This window comes from Euleptes europaea, chromosome 13 (genome assembly GCF_029931775.1).
Source record: "Euleptes europaea isolate rEulEur1 chromosome 13, rEulEur1.hap1, whole genome shotgun sequence".
NCBI lineage: Eukaryota > Metazoa > Chordata > Lepidosauria > Squamata > Sphaerodactylidae > Euleptes > Euleptes europaea.
Window position 1 is genome coordinate 53,534,328 of NC_079324.1, and position 14,411 is coordinate 53,548,738.

General features: G+C 47.1%; 1 protein-coding gene across 1 annotated transcript in view; it reads left to right on the forward strand.

Moving 5' to 3' along the window:
- The first annotated feature begins 3,238 nt into the window (after positions 1–3,238).
- ZDHHC8 (zinc finger DHHC-type palmitoyltransferase 8) overlaps positions 3,239–14,411 on the forward strand; it is a 125,615-nt gene continuing 114,442 nt past the window's right edge. The window contains exon 1 of the mRNA XM_056859382.1: positions 3,239–3,355. Within this exon, the coding sequence (XP_056715360.1) occupies positions 3,252–3,355 (104 nt within the window). The 5' untranslated portion in view covers positions 3,239–3,251. The remainder of the gene's footprint in view (positions 3,356–14,411) is intronic.

The window sequence follows — 14,411 nt, forward strand, 5'->3', positions numbered from 1 at the left end:
TGCTGTGCAGAGGAGGAAGGCACTGGCAAACCACCTCTGTTAGTCTCTTGCCATGAAAACCCTAAAAAGGGGTTGCCATAAGTCGGCTGCGACTTGATGGCACTTTACACACCTACACACGCTACCCGGAGCTTCTTCAAGGAAAAGTGATATAAAGCAGACAGGTAGATATATAGATATATATTGTGTTGATTTAAAGCCAAGAGGAAGAGGGGAATTCTTTGGGCTACAGATAAATTTGGGGGGGGGGATTGTTCTGCATTATTACCAGCACTTAAAACATTTTCAGCACCCTCCTGCTGTGCTCTACATTGTGATGTAGAAGTCATGTGCACGCATGTCAATGCATGGCCACTGGAAGTAAGATGCATCTCTCCCCAGGCTCAGAAATGGAACTTAATTTTGAAGAGGGAGTGCGGAACCCTAAAGAATGGCAAGGCAAGCAGGGGACACTAACTGCATTTTAACAAAGCCTGCCCTCCTCCCCGCCAGCAAAAAGCAAGACAATCATTTACCAGAGATGGATGTCGGAAAAGAAGGACTGTCCCTGGTCATTAGTGATTGTTGGATTGTGGGGCGGCATACTTCACTGCTGTTGTAAGTGACTGCTGTTTGAGAGAGTTATGCGCAAAAAAGGTCTAGTCTGTGGCAGAGGGGATTATTCCAGATAAGCTCATTGCAGAGTTCCACCCTGGGACATGATGTATGCAGTGGAAAAGAACAGAAATGGTACCAGCAAAACAGTACTACACACATTTATTTATTTACTGCATTTATAACCTGCCTTTCTCCCAACGGGGGCCCAAAGCAGTTCACACTGTTAATTACACAATTCCATCCTCTGTTTTCTCCCTGTAAAGTAGGTTAGAATAAGGACATCCTGAATCCCACAGCAGTTTCCTTTTCCACTGCTGTGTTCTCCGGCATAACTTACCTGTCACACTTTTCCCAACATGAACTTACACTATTGCAGTGGGACACCCCCTCCCCCAGCGACTGCTGGTGGTTACCCTCATCTGTGCAAGTTATTCATGTATAGCTTCTCAGCTATACGCTTGCTGAGAAGCAGGAACTAGAAGCGAATGTTTTATTGTCCACCTTAATAGGACGCTTTTACACCCTTGTATTCCAACATGTGACTGAGTATGTGGGTACACAGGAATGTGGAGACTGACCTATGCACATAGGATTATATGTACAAGGTCAGGCTGTGATGATTTGGGATTAGGATACCGTACTTAAAGGATTGCCTGCTCCCATGTGTTCCTGTTGAACAATTAAGGTCTTCTAGACAGGTCGTTCTCTCAGTTTCCCACTCTTCTGAAGTCAGATAGGTGACCACAAAGGGATACAGCCAGTGTGGTGTAATGGTTAAGAGTGCTGGACTAGTATCTGGGAGACCTGGTTTCGAATCCCTGCTCGTGCCACGTGGGAACTCGCTGGATGACCTTGGGCCAGTCACACGCTCTCAGCCTAACCTACCTCACAGGGTGGTTGTGAGGATAAAGTGGAAGAGAGGAGAATGACTTAAACTGCTTTGGGTCCCCGTCAGGGAGAGAGGTGTGGTACAAAGGAAACAAACGAATACAATTTTGGATGTGGCAGCCTAATTATGCATCTCCTCCTATGGGCAGGCTTCCTTGGTGTCTACTCTTGATAGTTTTAGGTTCCAAGGTAGAAGTTTTCTCTTGGCCCTTTTTCTCTTTGATGTGGGGTGTGTTTCTAGAACCCACTGGCCAGCACCACTGAAACGGGCTTTTAATTGGGGTCTGACGTTCTTACATTCGTGTTGTTTTAATGTATTTTATTGTCCCCCCCCTCCCCAATTTATTGTCATCCAATTTTTGACCCTCTATGAGTTGTGGGTAATAAAAAAATTTAAATTGCTAACCCAACAAGAGATGGATTGACTCAATAAAGGAAGCCACAGCCTTCAATTTGCAAGATCTGAGCAAGAGGGTCGCCATGAGTCGATCCCCCCCCATGCACATTTCCCCCCACCTGAATTCTCAGGACTAAAAAATGAGCCCCATGTAGAGTTTTGAGAATTCGAATGGGGGAAATGTGCGTCTGGAGAGGGGCAAACCCAAGACAAAATCTCCTATGCATAAATGGCCTTCTTCATGGGAGGTTGTGCCTTAGATTTGCCCCTCTCTAGATGCACATTTCCCCCCACCTGAATTCTCAGGACTAAAAAATGAGCCCCCATGTAGAGTTTTGAGAATTCGAATGGGGGAAATGTGCATCTGGAGAGGGGCAACCCCAAGGCAAAATCTCCCATGCATAAATGCCCTTCTTCATGGGAGGTTGTGCCTTGGATTTGCCCCTCTCTAGATGCACGTTTCCCCCCACCTGAATTCTCAGGACTAAAAAATGAGCCCCCATGTAGAGTTTTGAGAATTCGAATGGGGGAAATGTGCGTCTGGAGAGGGGCAAACCCAAGGCAAAATCTCCTATGCATAAATGGCCTTCTTCATGGGAGGTTGTGCCTTGGATTTGCCCCTCTCTAGATGCACATTTCCCCCCACCTGAATTCTCAGGACTAAAAAATGAGCCCCCATGTAGAGTTTTGAGAATTCGAATGGGGGAAATGTGCGTCTGGAGAGGGGCAAACCCAAGGCAAAATCTCCTATGCATAAATGCCCTTCTTCATGGGAGGTTGTGCCTTGGATTTCCCCCACCTGAATTCTCAAAACTCTGCATGGGGGGCTTATGGTTGAGTTCTGAGAATATGGTTGGGGGGGGAAGCGCATCTGTGCGTGTTAAGCGCCCAGAAGTCGCTTCCGACTCCTGGCGACCCTATGAATGAAAGTCCCCCCAAAATGTCCTGCCTTTGACAGCCTTGTTCCGATCTTGCATCTCAAGAGCGGCCAGTCCCAGGCCAAACCTCCCGTGCATCAATAGCATCTCTCCCTCTCCGCAGTTCTACCTTAAGGGGCTGGTTGACATCAGCCGAGTGGGCCGGCCCGTGTGGGTGGGATTTCCTGCGCTGGAGAGGTCAGCTGTTCGCGGCCCCCTCTCCTCTCTCTCTCACTCCCTCCCCCCTTTCTGTCTCGGTCCCTCTTTTTTTTCTCCTCTCCCTCCTGCCCCCCGTCCCCCCCACCCCCCGGTCCCCTGCCTGCTCTCTGCATCGCCCAGCCCTGCGCGGCGGCTCCCTTCTCCCTCTTCCTCGGGCGGATCGGGCGGGGGGCCCCTCTTGGACTCTTTCGCGGGGGGGGGGGGATCTGGTCTAGTGATGTGTAAGCTACAGGATGCCCAACAGCATTGGAAAAAGGTTTAAACCCACGAAGTACATCCCGGTCTCCACCGCCGCTGCCTTACTAGTCGGATCCACCACTTTGTTCTTCGTTTTCACGTGAGTCGAAGGGGAGAGCCGGGGGGTGATGGGGGGCAGGGGAGGTTGGGGGGGGGGGGAAAGGCGAGAAGGGTGCAGTTGGCTGGGATGGATCCTGGAGGCCCTTTTCTTGGGGGGGGGATTGATGCTCTGAGCTTCCTCTTCTTGGGGTACCAGACTTTGCAGAGCTTGGTTCTGAGAGAGGCTGTTGGCTGGGATGGATCCTGGAGGCCCTTTTCTTGGGGGGGGGGTGATGCTCTGAGCTTCCTCTTCTTGGGGTGTCAGACTTTGCAGAGCTTGTTTCTGAGAGATGCTGTTGGCTGGGATGGATCCTGGAGGCCCTTTTCTTGGTTTTTTTTCTTTTTTGATGCTCTGAGCTTCCTTTTCTTGGGGTGCCAGACTTTGCAGAGCTTGGTTCTGAGAGATGCTGTTGGGTGGGGTGGATCCTGGAGGCCCTTTTCTTGGTTTTTTTTTTTTAATGCTCTGAGCTTCCTTTTTTTGGGGTGTCAGACTTTGCAGAGCTTGGTTCTGAGAGAGGCTGTTGGCTGGGATGGATCCTGGAGGCCCTTTTCTTGGGGGGGGGGTGATGCTCTGAGCTTCCTCTTCTTGGGGTACCAGACTTTGCAGAGCTTGGTTCTGAGAGATGCTGTTGGCTGGGATGGATCCTGGAGGCCCTTTTCTTGGTTTTTTTTTTTTTTTTAATGCTCTGAGCTTCCTTTTCTTGGGGTGTCAGACTTTGCAGAGCTTGGTTCTGAGAGATGCTGTTGGCTGGGATGGATCCTGGAGGCCCTTTTCTTGGGGGGGGGGGTGTTTGATGCTCTGAGCTTCCTCTTCTTGGGGTAGTAGAAAAGAGCAAGAGTCCAGTAGCACCTTAAAGACTAACAAAAATATTTTCTGGCAGGGTATGAGCTTTCGTGAGCCACAGCTCACTTCTTCAGATACAGCTAGGTACACGAAAGCTCATACCCTGCTAGAAAATATTTTTGTTAGTCTTTAAGGTGCTACTGGACTCTTGCTCTTTTCTACTACTGCAGACAGACTAACACGGCGACCCACTGTGAATTATCTTCTTGGGGTGTCAGACTTTGCAGAGCTGGTTCTGAGAGATGCTGTTGGGTGGGGTGGATCCTGGAGGCCTTTTTCTTGGGGGGGGGGATTGATGCTCTGAGCTTCCTCTTCTTGGGGTGCCAGACTTTGCAGAGCTTGGTTCTGAGAGAGGCTGTTGGCTGGGATGGATCCTGGAGGCCCTTTTCTTGGGGGGGGTGATGCTCTGAGCTTCCTCTTCTTGGGGTACCAGACTTTGCAGAGCTTGGTTCTGAGAGATGCTGTTGGCTGGGATGGATCCTGGAGGCCCTTTTCTTGGGGGGGGGGTTTTGATGCTCTGAGCTTCCTCTTCTTGGGGTAGTAGAAAACAGCAAGAGTCCAGTAGCACCTTAAAGACTAACAAAAATATTTTCTGGCAGGGTATGAGCTTTCGTGAGCCACAGCTCACTTCTTCAGATACAGCTAGATACACGAAAGCTCATACCCTGCCAGAAAATATTTTTGTTAGTCTTTAAGGTGCTACTGGACTCTTGCTCTTTTCTACTACTGCAGACAGACTAACACGGCGACCCACTGTGAATTATCTTCTTGGGGTGTCAGACTTTGCAGAGCTGGTTCTGAGAGATGCTGTTGGGTGGGGTGGATCCTGGAGGCCTTTTTCTTGGGGGGGGGGATTGATGCTCTGAGCTTCCTCTTCTTGGGGTGCCAGACTTTGCAGAGCTTGGTTCTGAGAGAGGCTGTTGGCTGGGATGGATCCTGGAGGCCCTTTTCTTGGGGGGGGGGTGATGCTCTGAGCTTCCTCTTCTTGGGGTACCAGACTTTGCAGAGCTTGGTTCTGAGAGATGCTGTTGGCTGGGATGGATCCTGGAGGCCCTTTTCTTGGGGGGGGGGGGTTTGATGCTCTGAGCTTCCTCTTCTTGGGGTAGTAGAAAACAGCAAGAGTCCAGTAGCACCTTAAAGACTAACAAAAATATTTTCTGGCAGGGTATGAGCTTTCGTGAGCCACAGCTCACTTCTTCAGATACAGCTAGATACACGAAAGCTCATACCCTGCCAGAAAATATTTTTGTTAGTCTTTAAGGTGCTACTGGACTCTTGCTCTTTTCTACTACTGCAGACAGACTAACACGGCGACCCACTGTGAATTATCTTCTTGGGGTGTCAGACTTTGCAGAGCTGGTTCTGAGAGATGCTGTTGGGTGGGGTGGATCCTGGAGGCCTTTTTCTTGGGGGGGGGGGGGATTGATGCTCTGAGCTTCCTCTTCTTGGGGTGCCAGACTTTGCAGAGCTTGGTTCTGAGAGATGCTGTTGGGCAGGGTGGATCCTGGAGGCCCTTTTCTTGGGGGCGGGATTTGATGCTCTGAGCTTCCTTTTCTTGGGGTGCCAGACTTTGCAGAGCTTGATGCTGAGAGATGCTGTGTGTGTTTGTCTATGTTGGAGGGGGGGTGCTCTTCTCCTCTCCCCTCCCTCTCCTTGCACACTCAAGATGTGCTTTCCCCAGAAGCCGCCACCAATACCACCATTTCGTGGCACAGCAGACTTCGGCAGCGGCTAGCTGTGTACATCCACAGCACCCAATTGGAAGCCCTTCTCCTGACTCAACCCTTTCTCTTCCCCCCTCCCCAAACCTGCTCCTGTGCGCAAAAGAAAGGGGGGGAAAGAGGAGGGAGGTGTCGGTATCTATTTGAGTGAGCGAGATGCTGGGAGCTGCAGAAAAGGTTTGGTGCAGTTAGCCCCAGGATCAGGTCGACGGGGGCCGGATTCTGCCTGGACCGCAAGAGAGAATCGGCCTGCCCTCCCCAGGAAATGTAGTGATGGGTTGTTAAGACTGAAAGGAATCCTTCCCAGACATGGTCAGAATAATTTGGCTGGATTGGTGTTCGAAACTCTGGGATGCATACACCACACCTCGCCGGGGGTTCCTTTGCTCTTTTGGACAATGTTTTTTCTTTGGGGGGGGGGAATCCTCCCGCCTCATAGAAACTGAAATGGTCCCCCTTGCAGCCCCAAGGCAGATGCATTCGTATGTGGTTCACGTAACCGTCTCCCTTTTCTGGTTTTTATCATCTGTGTGCTGACTTGACTGACAAGGTTTTTTTTAAAAAAATAAGCCAATTAAGACAAACCCGCAACGGTGGATGGCAAGCATTACCTTTTGCTTTGAAAAAGAAGATCTCTCCATGTATAATAACTTCTTCCGATCTCAGTAGCCCAACAGCCTCTTTAATGGGTCTAGAAAGTCTCCTAATGCATTCTTGAAAGTGTGCTTAGAGATGGGAATGCTTTCCAGTGGATATTCCGGGGGTGGGGGTGGGGTGGGGAGATTGAATCTTTGCTTATTATCCATCTGTGTGCAGTCTCAGTTTTTAAGGGTGATCTCGGGGGTGTTGCTAGCAATACCTAGGTGTGTGTGTTATTAAAAAAAAAACCATTAGCTTGGCTGCAAATAAATGTATGTGTGTTAGCGCCCAATACGAGTTGGAGTAATCCTTGGAGTAATCTTTCCTTAACGCTAAAATGGCATGTTTGGCTCAGGAGACGTTGGTGGCCTTGTCTGGTATAGTTGGATGTCCTTGGTTTGCAGGGGACGATGCTTATTTCATGAAAACTGCTCTTGAATAACTCGGCCTCGGCTTTGGTGCATGAGGACTGTGAATGCTAGCACTCCAAGAATTGGTCTCTTGCCCCCCCCCCCCATTCCTGACACTGCAGGTCCGTCTTCCACCTAATTATAGGAGATGTATACCTGCCCAGCTTGAACACGGCACCAGGAAAAGCTGACTTATTTGGCGACCTGAGTTCTGAGGCTCCAGGGCAAGATTCTTAGAGGCGTTCCAGCCTGTGACCTAGAAGCTTTGGTAACAGACATTTGTTCCCCAAGGGAAGGTGAGTCTTTAAGAGGAGCTTAGAACAGCTGTGAAATGGAATAACATGATAGGTCCATCGGTGGTTAGGAGCCATGATGGCTAAATGGAACCTCCATGTTTGAAGACAGTGTACCTCACAATACCTGTTTTGGGGGGCAACAAGAGGGACAGGCGTATAGACATTTCAGGGCATCTGATTGGCCCTAGGGTTAAGATGCCGGACTAGATGAACCTTGGGGTCTGACCCAGCAGGGCTGCTCTTGCATCCATGTGAGACACGGGATTGTTGCTTATATATTGACTGGGATATATTTACTTATTTAGGCATTTATTCATGAGGGAGTTGTCTGCTCAAGCAATGTTGGTGGTTGTGCCAGTTGTATCATAACTGCATTTTTCAGCTACCGTATGCACTTTATGGCGGCTTTACAACAGTTTTGCAGCGGTGTGATTCAGCAAGAGACACACCGCTTTTAGGCAGAAGCCAGTTGCTGTTTCATCTGGAGGGCATGGGAGGAGCTAAGTCAAAAGACAAGCAAGAGTGAGATGTTTTGTTGTTGACTGCACCTCTGTGAGTTTTGTCGTGAATCTCTAAGACAGATTTTTGTAAATAATCACGGGGCTATCTCAGCTTGTGCCTGCTGTTCCCTCAACACAACAGCAACAATGCTCAGGGATAAATGTTTGGTTTGCCCAGGAAGACCTGGCTGTTTTAGCAGATTCTTATGGTTTGTCCTGGGCTGAGACGGATGGAAGTTTAATGTAAACTGGAAATTTGAATCGTTTGCTCTGTGATGTTTTTAAATAGTATTTTATTAGTTTATGAGTGTTTTATGACTTATTTTATTTTTAGGATTGTTGTGCAGTACTTTTGAGTACTCTGTAGGATTGCATAAGTTTTTCATAAATAGTAGAAATAACAATATACTCCAGAGGTCTCAGGAGACTGGGAAAGACCACTGAGAGCTAACTACTCCCAAGCCCGTCAATTTAAGGTAGCTGTTTATTTGATTACATAGGGCAGGGTAGACTTGGTTGGGTGAATGAACACCTATTGTGCCATGGATAAGGAATAATTAACATGATTCACTGAATGCATATATGGATAGTATTTTGAATTGGTTCCTTCCTTCCCCTTCTGGGAGCCATTTATGTGAGGAGAAATACATGGAATCCACAGTGCTTGTCGACACATCCCTTAGAACTGTTTGGAGGAGATTTTAAGCAATAATCAATTGCATTTTTTACCCTGCCATTCCTCCAAGGAACTCAGGGTTCTTCCATTCACTGTTTTATTCTCCCAACAACCTTGTGAGGTAGGGAGGGAGGTAAGGATGAGAGAAGGCAGTGGCTGGCACAGAGTCATCTAGTAAGTTTCATGGCAGAGAGGGAATTTGAACCTAGATCTCCCTGAGCCTAATCTGGAGCCTAGATCTCAAGCTTCCCAGTCCAGGGAAATAAATCCGGTACTTGATAGTTGTGGGAATAAGCTCCAGAGGAAGCAAATATAATTGATGGTTGTGGGAATGAACCCAAGAGCAGATAAATATGATTTTTAAAAGCACATTTTCTTCCCCTTTCTTTAAGAACTCTGAAACAATGCCAGCGTGTGTCTAAACATCGAGAGAGACTTTACATCTTGAAGTTCAGTGAAATATAATATTCCCTCCTATCATAAAATGAAGCTTGCATTTGTACCAAGAAAGAGCTGTGTTGATCTTTCCACTGTGGTGGAAGAAGAGTTTTGTTTTTCAAATAACCATCTTGCATTTTCAGAAGTCAAATAAATCAAGCATTCTAGCCCACCTGACAGTTAAAAAGCTTTCTCCCATCTCTAAAGTCATAGCTACTTCAAAATGTTCACTGTTTGGTGCAAATAGCAGCCCCTTAATTGCTGGCGGAGGGGGAGTTCTAGATTGCACTACTGTTCCGTGGGCAATCGACCTTTAATTATAAAAGAACCAAAGTATGTCAAAATTCAGAGCAAGAGATTAAAAAAAATGTCTGTTTGCACAGCTGAAACTGTATAGTTTAACATTGCTGATAATTAACATGTTGACGAAAAATCCATAAAGATTCTGCAGCTCAAATACTGGCTTTTGTGAGTCCTTTATTAGGAAGAGGCACACATGAGGTCTCCCAGTATGTAATAAATATGCATAGGAGCTAGGGTTGCCAGGTCCCTCTTCGCAACCAACAGGAGGTTTTTTGGGCAGAGCCTGAGGAGGGCGAGGTTTGGGGAAGGGAGGGACTTCAATGCCATAGAGTCCAATTGCCAAAGTGGCTATTTTCTCCAGATGAACCAATTTCTATCAGTTGGAGATGAGCTGTAATAGCAGGAGATCTCCAGCTATTGCCTGGTGGTTGGCAACCCTAATAGGAGCACCCCTGCACTGGCATAAATTGGCACATGGTTTGAGCTTGGATTACCCCCCCCCCACACACACACACACACACACACTCTATAGACACCACAATCTGGATCTCTATTGGGCCCTCCTACAACCATTTTTAGGGCCAACTTACACATTTAAAGTGTGTACAACTGCAGCATCACGTGTACTTTGAGCTTCAGCTTGGAAACTTGTAGGTTAATTCAACAGTGTGCTTATTCTTGTGTGTCCTTTTTTTTTTTTTGCTGTCAAGTCACAGCTGACTTATGGTGACCCTTGGTGGGGTTTTCAAGGCAAGAGACGTTCAGAGGTGGTTTGCCATTGCCTGCCTCCACATCACGACTCTGGCATTTCTTGGAGATCTCCCATCCAAATACTAGCAAGGGCCAGCCCTACTTCGGTTCTGAGCTCTGATAAGATTAGGCTAGCCAGGTCAGGGCACTTGCTTAATTCCTTTTAATTATAAAGGTTTTTCTTGTTTAGGGGACTGGTCTTTCGTTGTGAAAACAGCTAACTAAAGATGGCCAAGCCTTACATAAAATATGCGATTTATTTCTCTCGGCCGTACTGAACAGGCAATTTCTAGGCAACCTGCTATATTCTATTTATCCTGCAGATCTCTGCACTGTGCACACTGTGTATGCACATTACCTTTGAATTAAAGTTTGCAGACGCGCAAGGGGCTTGCCACATGGGAGTGCTTTATCAGATCAGACGGCATGACAAGGGGAGTTAGCAATTTCTATCTGAAACTTTGCAATGTTAAGACTCAGGTCTAAAGAACTTCATAGCTTCTTCCACACACCCAAGGAAGCTTTGGACTTGTGTTTGTATTTTATGTAGATTTTTACACCCCATTTCCCCCCCAGTGGGGACCCAAAACTGCTTATAATGTTGTTCTCCCGTTCTCTGTTTTAATCCTCACAAAAACCACCCTGTGAGGTAGTTTAGGCCTAGAGGACACAATTAGATCACCAAGTTAGCTTACGTGGTAGAGTGGGGATTTGAACCTAAGTCTCCCCGATCTTACTCTAACGTGTAGGAGGAGGAGGAGGAGGAGAGTTGGTTTTTATGCCGATTTTCTCTATCTTTTTAAGGAGAATCAAACCGGTTTACAATCTCCTTCCCTTCCTCTCCCCACAACAGACACCTTGCGAGGTAGGTGAGGCTGAGAGAGTTCGAAGAGAACTGTGACTAGCCAACTGCATTTTTAAAAATGTGGTATTGAACAAATCAGTCTTCAGATACAGAGAAACATCCCTTTATTACTCATGACAGAGCTGCATAGTTATGCCAGGCTCCATGCTAGCTCATTGGTTCCTTTTGTCTACGCAAAATCCATCAGGTTTCAGTTCCTTTTCAATACCGTTTCATTTTGACCAAGCCCAACTGTGGATGGGTGCTCATTTTGCGGTGCAATCCTAAACAGAGTTACATGCTCCATTAAAGTCAACAACAGCAACAACAATAATTTATTTGCAGTCATAGACCATCAAATTAAACAAATTTGCATAGTTAAATAGTACAGGATAAAAACAAATACAAAATAGATTTGCTATTAAAATGGTTAAATAGTTAAAATAGTTAAACTGGTTAAAAATGGCAAGATTATCAAAGTGCATAGCTAATTAATATCCGAACAAATACTAAATGTGGGTAAAATTAGAATGCATGATAATAACCTAAAATTACAGAGACTAAAATGAGGAAGATAAATAAATAAACATGCATATTCATCCTGTGTGATCAAACAGTATTCATTCTCTATTTCCTTGGCTACTGTAGGTTCTTAAGCAAACTCTGCCTAATTTTAATTGCTAGCCAAGCAAACCTAGCCATGCTCCATTAAAGTCAAGGGGTTTGGAAGGGTGTACCTCTGTTTAGGATTCCACTCTTGTCCCATTGTGCTGGTTATCCATAGCTCTGCTCCTCTGTGCAATCTTTGTTTTCAATTGTTGCATATAATCTTAGCCAGATGGGGAAAAAGTCTGTGGAAGGGTCGTGGCTCAGTGGTAGAGCAGATGCTTTGTAGGCAGAAAGCCCCAGGTTCAGTCTCTGGCTTCTCCACTTAAAGGATCTCAGATTACAGCTGCCAGGCCACAGCTGGCAACCTCTGGGAGGAAGTAGGGGGGCGGGCAGTATTGTGCTGGCACTCTTGTATATCACTTTAATTGAAAACCAGAAGGGATATGGCGGATGCTCTATGGTTTTAGCACAGGCTTTTTGCAAAATACTAGAGCATCCGCCATTCCACTTCCCGTTTTAAATGGAAGTGACATAAGTGCGCTGGGTTCCCCCCTCCCCATTTCTCTGGTGCCAGTGGGCAAACTAGGGTTGCCAACCTCCAGGCAGTAACTGGAGATCTCCCGCTATTAAAACTGTTCTCCAGCTGATGGAGATCAGTTCACCTGGAGAAAATGGCCACTTTGGCAACTGGACTCTATGGCATAGAAGTCCCTCCCCTCCCCAAACCCTGCCCTCCTCAGGCTCCGCCCCAAAAACCTCCCACCGGTTGCGAAGAGGGACCTGGCAATCCTACCCATCACAGCCCAAACTAACCCCCAAAGTGCAAAGAGGGACCTGGCAGTCTTAGGGCAAACAGACGGCGGACCTGGCATCCCTATCTCAGATCCCTGTTGTTTGGAGAGGCTTTTCTTTCCCTGAGGGCCTGTAGAGTCACATCTAAGCAAAATGAGTAGATAAAACGAACCAATGGCAGTTTCACGTGTGAATAGAGTTACCAACCTCCAGACGGGGCCTGGAGTTCTCTCGGAATTACAGCTTGTCTCCAGATTACAGAGGCCAGTTCTCTTAGAGACAATGGGAGCTTTGGAGGGTGGCTTCTATGGCATCCCATCCCTGCTGAGCCCCCTCCCCTGCCCAGACTCTGCAGAAAAGAGCAACCAAAATTATCAGGGGGTTAGAGCAATGGCCCTATGAGGAACGGTTAAAACGCTTAGGGCTGTTTAGCTTGGAAAGAAGGCGGTTAAGGGGAGACATGATAGAGGTCTATAAAATTATGCATGGTATGGAGAGAGGGGACAGGGAGAAGCTTTTCTCCCTTTCTCATCATACTTGAACGTGGGGTCCTCTGCTGAAGCTGGAGGGTGAGAGGCTCAAAACAGATAAAAGGAAGTCTTTCTTCACACAACGCATAGTTAAATTGTGGAACTCCCTGCCCCAGGATGCGGAGATGGCTGCCAACTTGGAAGGCTTGAAGAGGGGAATGGACATGTTCATGGAGGAGAGGGATATTCATGACTACTAGTCAAAATGGATACTAGTCATGATGCATACCTACTATCTCCAGGATCAGAGGAGCATGCCTATTATATCAGGTGCTGTGGAACGCAGGCAGAATAATGCTGCTGCAATCGTCTTGTTTGTGGGCTTTGTGGAGGCACCTGGTTGGCCACTGTGTGAGCAGACTGCTGGACTTGATGGACCTTGGTCTGGTCCAGCATGGCCTTTCTTATGTTCTTATGCCTTCTCCAGACACCGTTCCCAAATCTTCAGGCATCTCCCAAGATAGACTTGTCAGTTTTATGTGTGAACAGGCGAAACATATGAACAATATGTTTCTGTAAAATGTCTTTCTTTCTTTTACCTGGGCAGCGCTGAACATTTCAGCCGCTAATGTTTTTAAAAGCCTAACTGTTGTACTCTCTCAAATGGATTGCTTTTGAGTGGAATGCCAGGCGATGGACTAATTCAGTCCGCTGGAAGACTAGGGTTTAATTACAGCGGTTGTTCAAACATAGCGTAGAAGTCACTTTATGTTAAAGGCTGCATAGCATTGACCGGGAAAGATAATCTCAGCATGGAGCCATTGAGAAACTTCCTTAGAATCATCGAGCATCCATTGAGGAGTCTTGGTGAGCACAAAAGAGTCATTGTAATCTTGCTCTGTTTTGGAGTGAAATTACATATTGGAGGATCCTAGACCCCCAAGGTCATGCATCCCTTTGGGGGGCACCTCCAGTTAGGAAAATGCAAGGACCAATTATTTTCTGGTAGCAATCCCCTTCGAGATGGAAGGCGGCATGGTACAGCCCAGGCTTGTCAGATCTTGGAAGCAAAGCAGAGGTAGTACTTGGGTGGAAGACAGCCAAGGAAGGCCTTGTAGAGGAAGGCAATGGCAAACCACCTCTGCTTCTCACTTGCCCTGAAAGCCCCTTGATGGAGTCACCATGGTTGGAGAACCAACATGGTGTAGTGGTTAAGAGTGGTGGTTTGGAGCGGTGGACTCTGATCTGGAGACCTGAGCAGGGAGCTTAAGATGGCTTCCTTCCAGTTGAGCCAGCAATGGTGTAATGGTTACAGAGCAGTGGGCTGTAATCTAGAAAACCGGGTTTGAAGCCAGCTGGGTGACCTTGGGCCAGTCACACTCTCTCACATCCACCTACCTCACAGGGTGTCTGTTGTTGGGAGGGGAAGGGAAGGTGATTGTAAACTGGTTTGAATCTCCCTTAAGTGGTAGAGAAAGTTGGCATATAAAAACCAACTCTTCCACTTCTTCCTCTTCTAAATCAGTTGTGATGGCATGTATGTATGTAGTAAGTAAGCCCCTCTTTTCCCACTCCTTGCAGAAAAGTTCCCCTCCATTTGTAGTTATCAATCTACCGAAGCTAGCTGAGGTTAAACACCATGATGACTGTCAGGAAAAGTTACCCCAGAGAAACAATCATCTGTCCACATCCAAATGGGCTACAGGGCTGTGCGGAACCCACTTCTTACTTTTTTGAACACTTACCTCCCTCAACTTGCAACTCA